This window comes from Columba livia, chromosome 4 (assembly GCF_036013475.1).
Source record: "Columba livia isolate bColLiv1 breed racing homer chromosome 4, bColLiv1.pat.W.v2, whole genome shotgun sequence".
In the NCBI taxonomy this organism is placed as follows: domain Eukaryota; kingdom Metazoa; phylum Chordata; class Aves; order Columbiformes; family Columbidae; genus Columba; species Columba livia.
The window spans coordinates 28,675,426-28,693,202 of NC_088605.1; the positions used below are offsets into that span (position 1 = coordinate 28,675,426).

The following is a 17,777-nucleotide window of genomic DNA, read 5'->3' on the forward strand; positions in this document are numbered from 1 at the left end:
AGCTTAGCTTGCCAAGTGATATATTTCTGAATTAAATCTCCATGGAGTGTGGTATTGATGGTGAAAATAGCTCGTAAATAACCATTCTCTAATTAGAGTGAAATCGCTCACTGAGTTGCTGGAATGTTCCTTTCAAGCTACACTTTGTATGAACTCTGCTCTGGGTTCATGTGCATCCCACACGCGTGGATTGCCTTTTTATGTTTGGGTGTATCAATTGGGAATGCATCTGTATCCCAGGTGCCCTCATCATGTAAGGAACAAACCAACCCCTTCCTTTTCTTTGCATACAGTGCTGAGATAGAAGCCTGGTAATGCTGCTTAACATCTTATCACTAAGCTAGATAATGGCTGGGGAGTCTTTGAAATTTCCTCGTGTGCCAGCTTGCTATGACTTAATCAAGATCCAAGGCTTCTGATTTACCAGTTCTACTAAGCTGATGAACTGTTCCATTCTGGACATTTCAGATTCCCCTCTTGCTTTTGTGAAGGTTACATTTTTGACAGTGGTGTCGTCTGCCGCTCCGTTCACAATTGAATAAATGCTTTCTCTTGTTCCAAGTGGAGTACTTGCTGAAATCATTATTACGGTCTTGGAAATAGAGAATTTGCCAGCTTTGTGGTATGATGGCAAGTTCTTGAACTCATATATCATTACAGCTGTTGGGAACAAGAATGGACATACCACTATAAAACATTTTTAAAAAAAAATTATAAAGCACCAGCTCAGTGAGCGTGAGTGAGCATAGCTGTATTCTTCAGACCCTAGAAAAGTTAAATGAAAGTCCTATTCATTTCAGTATAGTTGAAGTCTAGCAACCAACTGCCAGTCTAGATTTGCATCCTGTAATAATGCAGCATTTTATTTGGGCTGCTTTTCAAGCCTAAATTAGCATTATTGCAGTATGGTTGATGCACATATTATTTTAATTCCCACTACTTCTGTGTTGGTGTCCGTTGCCTGTGTTTTCAATGCTGATTCCAGGAGTTGCTGGCTATGTGCAAGTAATGTGAGAGAGAAAGAATCTTAGTTTGACGTACATCTCTCCCAAGTGGAAGCCCTGTAAAACAGTGCAGTGAGCCAAATGGGATCACCTGAGGACGGACTTTTTGCTGTAGAAGAGACTTGTCTATCATATACAAGAACTAAAGCTAGGTAAAATGACTTTCCTAGAGTCTGGTTTTAGATAATTAGACAAGATACCAGCAATGGAGGAGAAGCAGTATTGTAGAAACCAAATGAGCTGTCAGAGTGAAGACTGAGATAAAGCTTCGTTGGTTTATGAAAACACATTTGTCTTTTTTGTAGTGAAACACAGTTGGTTTAGAAATAGTTTTATAATAACTGTGTTTTCAATTTAGTTACTGGAAGCAAAATAATTGTAATCAAAAGTGTGGCAGTGCTGGAATACCATGCAAGACCACTGAGGAGGATTAGGAAAGCAGGTGTTGATTATTTCAGGATTTGGAGTGAAACAATCTGACATTCAGGATGAGATGTTAGAAGATCAGAGAATTTCTTGAACTTGTATTATCCTTGGAGAGGCTGCTGTGTAGTAGATAACATTTTAGTTTGCAGATGTGTTCTCAGCCTCTTGCACGATTGGACTTTTTTTTTTTCCTCCAAACCATTGTGCTTAATGAGCTTGCTTTGAAATCCAGGAGGAAGCTCTAAACCCAGCCATTGCAGAGCTCAAAGGAAGGGCATTTGGCTCATGCTCAGTATGCAGCCTGCCAAGGAACTTTAGATGATCTCTGGGAGATCTAATTGCTGCCTCATACTCTAGCATCTGCTGTGCTTTTTTCACCTGCAGTGGAGTGGAGGTGTGTGAGCAACTGGGGGCAGAGGTGTCAGTCTGGCAGAACTTGGAGCCTGTAGTCCCAACTTCCAGCTGTTCTCCCTGCTATTAATGTGGTTAGTAGTCCACTAGATACAAAAAGTACAAGAACTTGTCTTTTAAAACTAGAAGGGTTTTTTTTTTCTTTCTATGGTTTTCTTTTCTGTAATTTATTGACAGATTTTTCCTAGTCTTTCTTTTATTTTGTTGTGTATCGTGCTATTGGTAAATATTGTCAGTTTTCTCTACTATGGTTTCCCTTATAGGTGTGACACAGATGTACCTTTGTTTCTGTCATCCATTAGCAATGTAATTCTGTACCTCATTTTCTAATGGAGTTGACCTAAGGGAATCCTGCTTTTTAACCTCTTTTAGAAATTACCCATGGGCTGCAAAGCAGGTAGGTTTTGTTCTATCTGCATAACAATAATAGTTCTCTCTAAGGCTAGGTTTCTGGGTTTTGTTGTTTTGGGGCTGCAAAAAGGAAAGTTCACTATACTTTAGATTCTTCCTCTCTTCAAAATAGTGGTTCTCCGTTGTCACAGATACCACATTTTAGTTTTAGTAGGTAACACTTAGATCCTTGTCATATTATTTTCTGGTCTGGTGCCTGGAATCCTTTTTTACTGTCAGTATATTCCCATGTGGTTGATTTATTGAAGATTTTGAAAACTGGTTTTTTTATCCAGTGGAATGCCATCATGCCTTTACCCCCAGTTTAGCATTTTTAGTCTGCTTTGAAAAGTTAAAAAGTTACAGTTGACAGCTATGTGGCCACAGTATCAGATGGTGTGGGGGCCTGAAAGATACCTCTCTTAACAGACTAGGTGAATATATACATGGGAGTTAAGGGAGTTAAGTTAATATAATAGGAACAACTTAAGTCTAACAGGCATAAGCTTAATAGCCGGACTGGTTTGGAAACTGAAGTGAGATACATTTGGATTTCAAGTTCACACATTTGACTCCAGTGTGGACTGATATCACTTGTTTGTAGTGAACTAAAATCACTGAAAATAATTGAAAATTTTAATCCTAGATTACATTTTTCTAAATAAGACGCACTTCTTCAAATTATTCATTAATAATTAATAATAATATGTTTTGAGAAGGAAATCTTGGAATTATTGTAGCTGCTTCCCAGAATGTCAGTTCGATTGCCAGTGTTAGCCATAGTAAGAGATGGCATGGTAGTCATCCCTAGCAGGGGGAGCAAACTGGGACAGGTCATTATGGTGGTGCATACAGCCGTGATGCATTGAGAGCTGGATGTTGTCTGTGGTTCTGCTTATGTCAGACAAGAAGAGATATAGCAGAAGTAGAAAGGGTTCACAAAAAGATTAAACAAATAGTGAAAGTTATAGAGTCAGTTTTTTATGAGGAGATATGTGGACTAGTTCAGCATGGGAAACAGACAACTGAGAAGAGATACAACAGAGGTACCACAAATAGTACATTGCCAAAGAACAGGTTTTTGGTTTGCGTTTGTTGTTTGTTTGGTTGGTTTTTTTAAACACAAGGACTGTAGGGCACCAACTAAAATTGTCAGGCAGGAAAATAACTGAAACAAATCTTATCACTGGAGAAAATGTAAAAGTGTGTTTAAAAGAGATTATGAAAATGCAAGTTAATCGGGGCTATTAAACACAGTTGCATGGAAGTCCTGAAGTTTTTGATTGGCAGAAACTGGGAGGGAAATAATGTGTGTTATGCATGTCACTTCTCTTGTCATCTTTCTCTGAAAATCCACTACTAACTACTTCTCTGGTAGATGTTCTTAATTTACATTATGTTCTGTTGTTGCCTGATGGGGTTCTAAGGGAGACTGAGGTGGGTCTTGTGCTGCTCTGTTGGTTTCTTTAATGAAAGTGAACATAGTGCTTAGCTGTGCAAGTGTTTTAGAGGTGTTTGGGAGAAACATTTTGCATTTGGAAAACTGAGAAACAGAAGTATGAATGGCTAGTCTAAGATTCCTTTGAGTTTCATGCAAGGTTTAATTTAAGAGTCAAGGTCTACTAGTTTTGTATACATTCTGTATTTCAAGATAAGAGGGATGGCAGCTGATTTTGTTCAGTATGTGCTGTAGTATCAACAGTACGCACGGTGGGGTGGGCTTCTGTTTATTTCTGCCTCCTAACTTAACTTCACTTGATCTTCCATTGAATCCTCCAGTATTATTTGGTTCTACATACTTGCATGGTTCAGCAAATTTATCTTCAGAAACAGTCTTTTATGTTTTATGCAGGAGAAGGAACTTGTGGCATTTAGAATGAGAGAAGTCCATAAGACTTTGTTATCTTTATTTTTTTTTTTTTTTCCCTTTCTAATTCTGCTTGTTGATTCTGGTTTGTCCTGTGTTGCAGGCGATTAGCTGGCACAATAGATGTGATTGGACAGACCATCACTATCAGCAGGGTGGAAGGACGACGGCGTGCTAATGAAAACAGCAACATACAGGTTTTATACTGCAGATTTGCACACTGTCTCTGACTAAAAGACATTTTTTGCTTTCCTCATAGCTTCTGATTCAAACATTTCATTGTGTATCAATGAGTAATACAGAAGTAGCTTTAAGTTCAGGGAGAAAGTTGCAGCAGTTAATTGAAATATACTAAGATTAAATATTTGATATATTCCAAAAGATAAATGTTTTGGTATACTTCTTACTGAAAGGAAATGAGCAGTATTGCAAATTTACAATCCAGGAGACAGCATTGGCTCTGCTAGATCTGCATGGGGTAGGATTTTGTTTACTTAGTGACAAAGATAAAGATTTAAACTGATGTCCATTTCTCCCCTATTCCTGACAGACACTAATGCTGGAAGTGAAAGCCTTTTCATATGCTGTTTGAAAAATGCAGTCTCCTAAAAATAAGTTGTGAAGGAATACATAGTTAATAATACTTTTTAAAAATAATATTTTATTATTTTAACATGAACTGTAAGATCAGTTTTTATGAATTTAGTCTTTAGGGGCTTGGATTATCTTAAGAGAACAACTAAATACATTAAGGTTGAATACACTTTTTCTTTCCTGACTTACATGTGGAGAAGAATCAAGGTTGCTTGGTGCCCTAGCTGCATTTCCGTGCCAATTTAAGTTAAGGTTAAACAATGAAAATAGTAATGGCTTATAGTGCTTATATTGAAAACACTGCCATGTGTTTTTCAACTGATCTCATAGTGTTTAAGTAATTGAAAGTTGGGGTTTTTCGTGCTTTTTATATTGATTTTAAAAACATTTTCCTTTATATATACATTGGTGTTTTGGGCCATATTCAGATGGTTTATATTCCCTCTCAAACTTTGTTTGTTGTTCCCTATTGGCTGCTCTTAGACCCTCAGAGGTACCTGTCAGGTATGGGACACAGAACGTAGGAATGCAGATAGAACTTAAACCATCTGAATATGGCTCTTTAGGAGTATAAGTAATACTTTTCTGTTGTAGTAACTGGAAAGAGAGGTAACCTACCTTCTACCCTTTTGACATAGCAATTGTAACTATAGTTTGATATTTTACAGGTTCTTTCAGAACGATCTAATCCTGAAGTAGACAATTTTACCAAGCCACCTCCATTTTTCCCTCCAGGAGCTCCACCTACCCACCTTCCACCACCTCCTTTTCTCCCACCCCCTCCAACTGTCAGTACTGCTCCACCTCTGATTCCCCCACCAGGTAAATATCCTGCAGTACATATGATGTGAAAAGTGAGAGATGCAAATGCTTGATTGTAAGGAATTAAAGACGGCACATTCCATGCATTTGTGCAGGATTGCCAAATTTCGTATTCTTTTCTTAATCTGCAAGGCAGAAACACAAACTTCCATCTTTACTTTCTCAGTATGTGTAGTCCCAAGTAGTGAATAATTACCTAGAAAGCAAATGTTGGATCTTGTGTCCTTGAAAAATATTAAAGTGAGAAGCTGCTTTGTATAATTCAACTACTGTTAGTGCTATTGAGCGGTACATGTTAACAAGTAATTCTATGAACTTTTGCATTAAGAGTGTGGCATACTGTGGATTTGTGTTAGAAGTTGGGTTCTCAGATGTCTAAGGTCAAAGCAGCAATGGAAAATTTAATTCTTCTTTCCCATCACAGTATGTTTGAATTCCCGACAGTCTGATAAGAATTGCATTTGTGCCATGTCTTTTCAGTCAGAGATTAGCACTTGATGCTTTTATCCAGTGTCCTGTGTCTGTGATTCTAAGAGGAATCAGAGCTCTTTGAGCATTCTTCTTATTGTAAAATCTGATTTGAAATTTACTGATATTTACTGAACGTTTACTGAAGCTTGATATTTATGGAAATTTACTGGAGGCAATGTCATGGACAGTTACTTGAGTGTTGTCGTTTTAAGGAATTAAGTTCAAAAGGACTTAGCAAGGAACTAAGAAGAATGGTCAGTGAGATATGAAAACAGATGGAGAAACTTCAGGGAGTATTTCAGTAGGAAAGTGAAGGATATGTTTATAGACAAGACTGATTTTTCATTATTTTATCCTTGTGTTCCTTGTGTTCTTTTGCTTGACTTGTTCTAAAATCACGCTGAGCAGTTTCTTTGCTATTCTGGTCACATAGGGAATCTTTAAAAAGTTTCTCTATTACTACTTGTACACATGAGCAAGGAAGTAACATCATTATTTCTATGCAACAACTTTGTTTGGGGCATTATAGGGTTCAGTTTCTCATAGAAGAAGTTGCTTTCCTCAATGGCTGATGATAATTTTAAAACTATTAACTCTTGATGCCTGGCAAGTTCTGGTTTTCATTGGTGATTGTCATACACAAGACGGTGTAACTTAGACAACAGAAGAGGGAAGCGATTTAAAGATGAAATAGTTCTGTGCCCTTTTCCAAGTTTTTGTGCATAAATGTAAAATATAGGGTGTTCGAAGAGAGAAAATGCTACTGCTCTGGCAAATTGGTGATGTTTCCTTACTGCAGGGGTAACAGAAAGGAAAGGAATGTCATGCTAATGCTAATTTCATTTTTAAGTTGCATTAAAACCTTTCTAATACAATGATACAGGTAATGCATTGCACGTTTTTAGAAAGTATTTTTTAAAATTTAATTGTGGTACAGAAAAGGTGATCTAAGTTGTATGTTATTAAAAGTGTGAGAGGAATGCCCACAGATACCCCAAACACACTTGGTGCAGGGATGTCATATAGATATACTGGATTGTTCTTATGAAACCCTGCACCTGTTGAGCTTTTAAAGGTGAAAGAAATCCATATGTGTTACAGATCTAGCAACCAGGTTTGGCTTTAGTCTTATGGTTTACAGACAGTTTTATGAGATATACTTGTTCAGAAGGTCTCCTTCAACATCCTTCCGTGCTTCGAGTAGATTCAAAAATAACTGTTAAGAGCTGTGGATTTGGTTTCTTCAGGCCTGTGTTTTAATTGTGCTGTTGCCAGCTCTTTATCTTCAAAGCTGTTCTTAAAATAGAACCTGCCATCCCTACTAGGTTCAGTGGAGAGGGAGGGAAAAAATCTACTCTTACCCAATATTAAACCAGGACTACTTGCCAGAAAATTTAAGTATTCCAAATATAAAACATCCTCCAAAAACCCCTTTGAAAAAGTATCTTGCTTTGAAGTTGGATCTCTTGCTCTGAATTCATTCACTCTCGTGATTCAAATCTTTTTTTTGTGAACGAAGTCCTGGAACAATTCAAAGGCCCAAATGCAGAAAATTCTCAAATACTCCTAGGAGATCACTGGCTGTGGCAAAAAATGTGTTGTTTTTTGTTTGCTTGGTTTATTGCTATGTTGGAGTAATTTTAAATCTAAAGAAGAATGCGGATGCTTCTGTTTAACAGGCTTTAAAAGTTGTTTTATGTGTTTTGGTTTAAGACTGTGGTCAAAATTTGACATGTATTTGAAATATTAAAAAGAAAAAAAAGGTACTCTGGAGTATTGAACTTCTGTTGCATAACATTGGGAAATCTGACTACCTAGACTAGTACCAGGGCTTAGCAAGGAGCTCAGCCCCAGCAATCTAAGCGTCAACTTTTTATCTTGTGATAAAAGAGAGACAATTTGATTTAGTTTAGCCTGTGGCAAAAGGAGTTTTTCATCACATTGACTTGTATTACGTTGCTGTGGGTTTTTATACAGTTCAGCAAATTCACAGTATCTCATTAAGCTCTGGCAGTGTTACCATGTTTGATTACTTACTCTGCAAGCGGAGCACGTGTGGCATTGCTTTTCTTTGGTAAAACCCACTTGGTTTTCTGTAATTACGTACCATTCTTGAGTTAGAAGGATGGTGTACAGTGTCCTGAAAGCAATTCCGAGCACATAAAGTCAAATGCTGCACTAGTGCCATTCAGATTGCTCTTAACAGAGAAGTCTGAATATTTAGTCTTAGGCCAGGTGTACCTTTGTGGCAGTACCACATGTTTTAGGGATGTGGTGTGATCTACTCCAAGTAACCTTCTTGTAATGGTACTCAAGTTTAGTCCCTACATTGCAAGAAATGGCCCAATATTTCAGAGTCTTTTTTCTTTCTCGGAAGTAATATGTGGCTGATGGTGCTTCCAGTGTATTTCCATACACTGCATTAGTAGAAGGCAAAACAGTGAAGACTTAAGAGAGTCTTAATTTTCCTATAACTGCAGCTCATGATTTTTTTTGTTTCTTGTTTTGTCACATTCATGTGTTAGTGAATAAGGTGAGGAAAAGAACTTTGTTTAGATCTTTTTAGTGATACTTGCGAACTTGGAATGTAGAAGAATGTTTCTTCATGATACCATCAAGTAGATTGGATTCTGTCTTAAAATTATATAATCGTTAACCATGACTTTTAAAATGTTCTTAAAGGTTTTTGAGGAAAAAATGCCGATGTGTTTTTTTAGTATGATACCCTGCATAAGAAATTAGTTGAAATTATTTGGACGTTTAGTCTCTGGATGTTAGTTTGATTCAGTCTGTCATGACTTTACATGGCTTTCAGGTGAAATTTTTCATTTAGCTTGTAATCTTGTGATGAGATTTTATTTGTATTTCTGCACAAGATAAAATTCTGAGGAATATGTTAATTGATTAATCAGAATTTATTTCTTTTTGTAAAGAGTAATAGCTGATGGCTTTCCAGGAAATTCTATGCATAGTGGTGAGAGCCGTGTTCACTGCTTACAGTATACAGTTTCTTGTGCAGCAATTGAAATTTTTAAGCATAGCGTAGAGCTAATAAATCAATTTGAGAGAACAACTCGTATTTTTCTAGCTTATGCTCTTAACATTGCTGGAGAAATTTTGTCTCAGAGGTATTTTTTAATATATTTATACGTATATATGTATTTTATGTTGTAGGCTCATGAAGAATCTATTAAGATAGACAGTTAACCAAAAAAGATGAATAGAAGATACTTCAGCTATGTAACAGTTTGGGCTGCCAGTCTTGCTTTTCTTGCAGAAAGTTTCTTCAGGAGTGCTTGGTCTTTCAAACATTACAGCATCAAAACTTTATGGTGTGATTTCCAGTGTTTCTAACAATGATAGTGTGCCTTGGAAAGCTTGCTTGCTGGTAAAGAGAAAATGGCTTATGTAGTTTAGAAATTTGGCTTTTGGGGATCACTGTCTCCTAATTTACATTTTGGCTAACAAATCAGATTTTAAATCTTCAGCATTGGGCAGCAACTTCAAGTTTGTTTCAGTTTGTTTAGTCCTGTCAGCTTAATGCTGGTGAGAATTCATGTCAGTGAAATCACCAGAAGTTAGTGAACGTTGATACAGATTACTCTTCCTCAACTTGCATATTTCCTTCATTCTCTCCTTCTGCCAAGGCAATTTAGGAGCAGTTGGCATTTCTAGACGTTATAATATGTAGATGTAGTTAAATGTTGCTGTCATACAGAAGTCTTTTTGTTCTAATGTTGAATTAGTGATACATACATAAAATTAATAATGCAGTGGCCAGTATGTCCAGGATATTCTCTGAATGATGAAGTCTGGAACTTGAATGGCATGGGTTTTAATTTAAGTGGGTCTGGCTGCTGTTCTGTCTGGATGTTAATGCCATTATGGCAAAACCGATGAAAGCACTTGGCAAAGTTTTCTGTTCTCTCCCCTCCGAAGTCTTGCAGTGTTGTCAGGTTGGAAGTACCTGTCTTTTAATGCAAGCAGAGTTGTTCATGACTAAAATAGATTTATGAGTGGTAGTCTGTTTTGTGATTTTATTGTTTTAGCCCAGTTTATTATTTTGATGCAACAGTGTTTTGTGTGTTTAGTTGGGGTAAAGCTAGTTCTTTGCAAAGTAGGAGGAGATAATGCCCGTTAAAGTGTGTGAATTATTTTCACCTTGTAATCATTCCTTTCATAATCAAATAAGATGCATTAGTATGCTGAGGCAGTATATTTTGTTATGTCAGCTAATATGGTTGGGAACAATTTCTCAGCTTTTAGGTAGATTCGTAACAGCTAGGTTAGGTCTGTAAAACAGAAAAGTTATGACAGTTTTTGAATTTGTTTGTACTAAAGTATGCTCCTTTCTCAGATATTTACAAGAAAATAGAGTACTTAACACTCTTTTTCCCTCCAAGTAACAACTGAAGGATTAATTGCAGTGTGGCATAGGAATGGCTTAAAAGTCTATAGTGCTCACTGTTGCTGGAATATTTTGGCCATGTGGACCTACCATTTCCTATACTAAGCTATTAAAGGTCAGAGTCCAGTTGCATTTCCTTTCGTCCGGTTATGGAATATAGAATAAAACAAATATATTCTATGGGATGTTACATTTCTTCTGGATAGTAAACATTTTAAGGTTATGGTTTTAATTCTAATCATGAGACCCAGAGTAATTCTTCATTATTTTTATCACTAATTAAATAAGATCCTGAAGAACAGGAATTTAAATAAAAAGCCAGATTTCACAAGGCTTGCATAAAATCTTAACAATTGGTATTAATGTGAGATTTCGATCTGAGAAAGAAGTTATCATTCTCCTTGATCATGTATGTGGTGATACCTCAATCTGATTTTAGATCTGTAGATAATAAACCTAAACTAACACTGTAACTGATATATTACTTGTCTTTTTAGGTATACCAATAACAGTGCCACCACCAGGTAAACTTGCTTAGAATTGTTTTCTGTGTTTGGTTAAGAAATGAAAACTTAACTGATGTGCAACTTAGCAGTTCTTTTAGTTACACAGATAAAAGCTTATAAATACAAAACTTCATGTACAGATGTAGGCTCAGTTATTTTGATGCCAGGCAGAATTGAAAATGTATGAAAATGCCATTGACTAGTGAACCTAATCAGCCAGTTTCTTAGGTCTGTGCTTTCTTCTTTTCTTTCAATTTTTTTTTGTCAGTTATGCAGAAAAAGTTGTGATTTTTTTGTTTATTAAGTATTGTTGGATACTCAGGAATTTTCCTGTGCTTCTGAATTACTGTATTTTTAAGAATGATAAGGTATTTGATTTGCAGTACTAATAATATGTGTTTAATGCTCTGCCTTTGTTAAGCTGGAACATAGTTTTCAGTCTTACAAAATAAAACCCATTTACAGGGTGAGAAATTTTGCCTTATACTCTCTGGAATTTGTTTGTCATTGTATGTTTAGCTCAGTTCTTTTATGTGTTTATGTTTTGTTTTGGTTGTTTTGTTTGTTATCTTTTTCCTCCCTCACCTGATTTATTATTACAGGCTTTCCACCACCACCTGGCGGTCCTCCACCTTCCCTTATACCCACAATAGAAAGGTGATTATCTGTTTGAAATCTTATAAAGCGATATATCAGTATTTCGTAACTGAAATAAATTACACTACCCAGTGTTTTATGGGTTTTATCTGGGAGTGGGGAGATGGTTTCAGATTTTTACAGTGTTTTTACAGATATGTTACTAGTCTCACCTGTCTGATACTTAATATTCTTTGGAGTAGGTTACTTTACCACTTATTAGTTTAGTTGAGTTATGACATTATGTCAATGCCAAGACTTAAGAAAAAAGTCAAGGGAATGATTGTTAAAGTATTCTTGAATAGTCTGAAGGCTGATTTAAGTAAACTGTATAATTGTCGCTACTGTATCCTTTTCTATAAATGCAAATAAATAATTTGGCCACAGATTCAAGCCCTCATAGCTATCGAAAATGCCAGAGTTCCATGGAATCCAAATTTGTTTTCCTTCTGTATTTATTCTAAGTGTTCAGCTTTAATAGACCTAACAGTATTTTTTCAATACCTTTTAAATATTAATATATATGTATATACATATATAAAAGGAAGAAGAAAAAGTTGGCCTTTGTAAAGTATTTATATTTTGCTGGAGGCTAAAACCAGGTCATGTGTAAAGCTCACTTAAGAAGATGGTGCAAACCTCTTGCCAGTCCTTCAGATTTCACTGAAGGAAGGTGCACACCTCTGTTCCTTTGAAATTGAAAATTCTATTAACTTATATGCTACAGGATGATGATGGTAAATCTCTCAGAAAATCCTCATCTGATTTAATTCAGAAAAAAACCCTAACTGGATGCACTTGATGGGCATGAAAGTAAATGTATTATTTCATACTGACAGATGCTGTGAGTCACTGCTGCTTCTGACTGTTAAGCAATGGCAATTGCATTTACTTGTAGCAAATATTTATATAGTTCCTGAAATACGATGTAAAAAAATCATGTTTATTGTAGAATGTAGGAGCTAAATCTCATACTTTTAGATGTTAAGATATTGTATTTGCCTTTCATTATCATTGGTTTTGTTTGGTTTTTAAACTAAGCTAACCCAAAACTTATTTCATGATGTCTAGTGCCTTCAAGAACAGAAATAACGCTTAGGTTAAATATGGCAAAGATAGTTCATTCAAATTATGTAGGAAGTACTAAAAGTCATGAAAGAATTATGTATGTATGAATTATACCCTGTTCACATACCATCCTTTTTAAGCTTTCTGGTTTTTACCTACTTGAGTTGGCTACCACTGAAAGGAGTCAGCCTAGAAAATGTGTAGCTAATTTAACAGTTTATTTATAGAACTATGCATTTGAAGTCCACCTGTTCTTAGATATGCTCATGTATCTACTTTTTAACAGAAAGCATGAGAATGGCTTCATTCATGAATGAAGCGGTTCCAAGCAACTGAAGATTAACTTCAGTATCTGTACAGAAACATGGTACCTGCAGCATTTGAAAATGCAAAATAACAGCTTTGATAATAAGGATATGTTTTGTTTCAAATTTTAAGATGAGAGAATGCAATTTTCACCTCATGTAGTAAAACATGAGATATACGTATTTGTGACAATGGGCAGTGTTCTTAATTAGTAATGCTCAAAATGGAGGACTTAAATCCATTTACAGCAAACACTGTTTTTGTCTGTATGGTGGTAAGAATTCAGGGAAATAATATTAAATGTATGCTGATGGAGGTAGCTTTGTATATTGATCAAGTTAGCTTTGGTAAAACTGAGTTTTTACATGTATTTTCTTTTCAACAGTGGACATTCTTCTGGGTATGATGGTCGTTCTGTTCGTGCATTTTCATATGGCAGCGGTGAGTAAGCTTACTGGCTTTGAAAATTTTGACTAGTGCTATATCAAATTGCTTGATATACTAATCAGGATTTTAGCAAAGAGTCTAAACAGATCCCTTCAATAATTCATTAGGAAAGCTATTGCTTACCATTGTAAACAGATACAAGCTCTTGCAAATGTAACAGCTGCTGGTAAATACTATTGTTTTGCTTACTTATTTTTATGCTGGATATTCTTTCCATTTCATGCTGCTTTTGCAGAGCTGTAACTTCAAAAAATAAAGTTTCATTATACGCAATCAAATGAACATCCACAGAACCTACAGTGAGTTTAGGACTGTTACCTAGCACAGCTCTGCTGCTTGAGCCGAAAGAGTACTAAGGTATCTTTCAGCTTCTTCCTGACCTAGCCCAAATTGGGAAGGTAAAAGAAATGTAGAATCACAGAATGGTAGGTGTTGGAAGGGACTGTCAAAGATCATCTAGTCCAACTCCCCCCAGCATAGACGGGGACACCCATCCAACCTGACCTTGGACACTTCCAGTGATGGGGCACCAGCAACTTCTCTGAGCTACCTGTTTGAGTGTCCCACCACCCTCATCATAAAGCATTTCTTCCTTATGTCCAGTCTAAACCTACCCCTTTTCAGTTTAAAACCATTGCCCCTTGTCCTGTCAACTGCAGGCCCTGGTAAAAAGTCCCCATCTTTCTTATTAAGGCCCCATTAAGTATTGAAAGGTCACAATGAGGTCTCCCCAGAGCCTTCTTTTCTCCAGACTAAACAACCTAGGAGAGATGTTTAGCTCTCCAGTGATTTTCATGGCCTTCCTCTGGACCTGCTCTAGCATGTCTTTCTTGTACAGGAGGCCCCAGAGCTGGACACAGTACTCCAGGTGGGGTCTCCTGAGAGTACACAGAGGAAGAATCGCCTCCCTCAACCTCCTGGCCATGCTTTGTTTCGTGGAGCCCAGGATAGATTTGCTTTCTGGACTGCAAATTCACATTGCTGGCTCATATTTAATTTTTCATCCCTCAGTACTTCCAAGTATGTCTGTGCAGGGCTGCTCTCAATCTGTTCATGACCCAGGCTGTACTGGTACTGAGTCCTGCCCCGCCGCCTGTGCAGGACCTTGCATGTTGCCAGTCACTGCTTCTGCCACCAGTGTATCTGACACCCAGCCCCATGCCGAGTGCCTTTTCTTCCAGCTCAGTTTCTGTCTCCTTGCTGTTTGTTCCTTTGGATCCTAGCTGCTGGGAGGAGAAGTTGTAGGGATAGTTCTGTCCAGTTCTGGGGATACAAAACATTCAGCACAGATCAAATGTTCAGATAACATACCTCCCAAATATTCATATGTCTTTAGAAAGGATATACAAAATGATTTTTGAATTACTTGTAATTTCTTGAAGTTGGAGCAGTTTATGGAGTAACACAGATACTTTGTTGGCATTGAAAGGGTCTCCTCATCAGTTACTGAGTTTTTCCTTTCATGCATGGAAGTTTGTTATATTTTGAAGAATTCTTGATGTGGGCAAGCAGCTACTTTATGCTGACTACTTTTTTAGCAGTAATTGAACTGTTAATTTGCTGATTTTAGCAAAAAGGTAAAGCTGAGGCAGACAACTAAGATACCCAAGTGGCTATTTTGGCAGAAGCTTTAACATCTAAAGCCATGCAGAGTATCATAAGGAAAGCAGTCCGACAGTCATTAGTATGTCCATTGCATCTGACATGTCATCTCCAATTCAAAATGTTTTCACTTTGGAATCTCTTTTGTTAGACTTTACTATTCTGTCAAGTATTGTCAAGGACACAACAATGTTTCCAAGTTTTATGTTGACCTTTGGAGGTGATAGCATGCTTATGTTATTGCAGTAAGAATATACAAAAGATGACTGTCATCATGATTGTGCCAACATTGAATTTGAACTTCTTCAGTGGGGTTAAAAAATTATGCTTGTCTTTGTATGGTTATGGATACCAAGAATCACATTCTGCTCCCATCCTCCCAGTCTGCTCCCATGTTGCCAATATATCTGGCATCCCAGTTGTGGCAAAAACTTTCATATTTGCTGCACTAAGCAAATTGTCTGTCTGTAAGCTGTGCCTGTCATACCAATTTTTGGATCCGTAATGGGTCAGTGGCATTTTATTGCTGATATTCATCCCTTACTGAAAGATGTTTTCCTGGCCAGCATCTTGCGCTCATAGTCCCTGTCTCACAATGTGATCACTGGCCAGTATTTTACCAGTGCTCTCCCGTGGATCAGAACTTAAGTGAATTGAGGGCTCAACAGTGCAGCAGGATACACGTGATCATTTTAATTAAGAATCACTAAGTATATTTATTTAATAGTTGCTTTGGATGGTAGCATTGTATTGCCAACCAGTTGCCTGTTTTTGCCAGTCTGTATGTTTTATGGCTTTGTTAAAATTGTGGGGGAAGATGAGCATATGGAACACATTGCAAAAAATACCAATCTTGATGAAGATTCTAGCCCTTCTTCTGCCTGTTCAAATCGCTAATCTCATGCCTTGGGGTCTCTTCCCTGGTGGTCAGGCATGTTTCCTGCTGCAAGCACATTAGGAAGGTTGCATAGTAAAACAATATTCTTAATTTGTAGCTTCAAGAGTATCTATTTTGTCTTTGTACTCTTCCACTGCATCAATGCAGTTTCTTCAATTTGCTCTTAAATCCTTTCACAATTCAGTGCTACATTTGCTATCAGATCTTTGAATTATATTGAGAAATCAATGTATATGGCTTTGGGTTTGGTCTGCCAGTGAAGCGACTTGTATGCTCATTCGCTTTTTCCTCAAGCATTGTTTTGTTCTGTGCTCTACGTGGTCTTTATATCTTATGAACTTGCAAGGAATGTAGTGTTACTGAGACAGCTTGAGAGTCAGTATTTTTTGAGGCACGGAGAAGATGTATTAATAGTTTGCCATATGCTGTGACACCATGCAGCTTTAAATTTTTAAACCATCTCCAAAACTATTGACTGTTCAAAGCTCCCTCTCTCCCTGTTTTAGAAATAAAATCAGAGTTAAACTTTGGAAGGGTCTTCCTTTTTGTAGAAATTATTGGAATAATCTGTGTAGAAGTACAAAAACTGACAAATTACTTCATTCTAAGTCATAAATTCAGAATAACAATTCATAGTAGAAAGTAAGCTTCTTGTGTGTTGTGAATAATTACTGTTAATAATCTAGATATAAAAATGCACAGAGTATCAAATAACTGGTTTATCTCAGGTTATTGAGGTTGAAATGACATACTTCTGTCTGAGAACTACTGCAGCTGTGAGGGAGTAACCAAATTTGTCATAAAAGTTTATACTACCATTAATATGAATAATTGGTTTGTAGTATACATTTAAAGTTAAACTGAAGTTTATACTTTAGATCAGAATATTCTGGCAGCCAGTGTATTCAAGTCTCGTAGACCATACGTATGTTGTTGACATAGTGGCAAGTCAAGGAAATTAGCAGTCTTTAAAGTCCAGCTGTTTTTTTGCTATTTCTGGCTGCTTTCCTTAGAAGAATTTCAGGTTTTGGCAGTATAATGAACAACATACTATTGTATTAGGGTATTTTTTTTTTGTTAACTCCTCATTTTCTCTCTAGCCCTAAAGTGAAACAGTGTCAAGCATTTTGTTAGAGGTAAAGCCTCGTATAAATGCTTTTTTTAGAGAATTATAATGCTTTTCGTCGCAAATATATTTTAACAATGAAGTGTTTTTTCCTGCTCCGCTGCCTGCTCAAAAGATCTTTTGTATTCCTCCTCTGGACGCTTGGCAAACTGCTGTCTTCAGCTTCTGCCAAAGCTTTCTGGGGCAGGCAGACCCCAGCCGCTGGAAGCAAGGCAGCCTGAACGTCACTGTCCAGAGAAGCCACTGGTTTTGTAACTCAACAGTATTAAATACAGCATCAGTAATGCACTGTGCATTGTTCAGTGGATATTATGTTAATTATATTATTAATGTCTCTTTGTGACACCATGGAATCAAGTGAATATTGTTCTCATATTATAGATAATGAAGTGGAACTCAAAACAAACCATTTATTGAAGGCTCTGTTATCATTGGCTAGCAAAGCAGATAAGCAGAGAGTGGAAAGTCCTCTGTACTGTAAGTCCACTAGAGAGTGCTGTTTCCAGTTAAATACCACAGCCCTTATATTGCACTGACAGGCATTCACGGGGCTTCTGGAGAGGGAGGGCAGGACAGAACAGTTGGGGCATTTAAAGTTGTAGTTATTTATTACCTTGGAGTTGGCAGAAAGCAATGGAGAAGTGCACCCCTTCTCTCTTCCCATTGCTTGTAACCTAAAAAGCTTGTGAGACGGTGTCATGACTTCCTTCTTCACTTCTTAAGCATATTATCTTTAAGATAATACACTTAATTCTGAAAGTATTACATTTCAGTGGTAGTAGTGGTTGTGCTGCA

The 17,777-nt window shown here is 36.9% G+C and overlaps 1 protein-coding gene across 11 annotated transcripts in view; it reads left to right on the top strand.

Annotated features, from left to right (window-relative positions):
• FIP1L1 (factor interacting with PAPOLA and CPSF1) overlaps positions 1-17,777 on the top strand; it is a 42,964-nt gene that overhangs the window by 17,791 nt on the left and 7,396 nt on the right. For 6 of the 11 annotated variants that reach the window (XM_065060909.1, XM_065060911.1, XM_065060912.1 and 3 more), the window contains 6 exons: positions 4,202-4,295; positions 5,361-5,514; positions 10,891-10,917; positions 11,502-11,556; positions 13,295-13,350; positions 17,364-17,459. In XM_065060909.1, coding sequence (XP_064916981.1) covers positions 4,202-4,295; positions 5,361-5,514; positions 10,891-10,917; positions 11,502-11,556; positions 13,295-13,350; positions 17,364-17,459 — 482 coding nt within the window. The remainder of the gene's footprint in view (positions 1-4,201; positions 4,296-5,360; positions 5,515-10,890; positions 10,918-11,501; positions 11,557-13,294; positions 13,351-17,363; positions 17,460-17,777) is intronic. The other 5 variants (XM_065060915.1, XM_065060916.1, XM_065060917.1 and 2 more) reach the window with 1 other exon arrangement.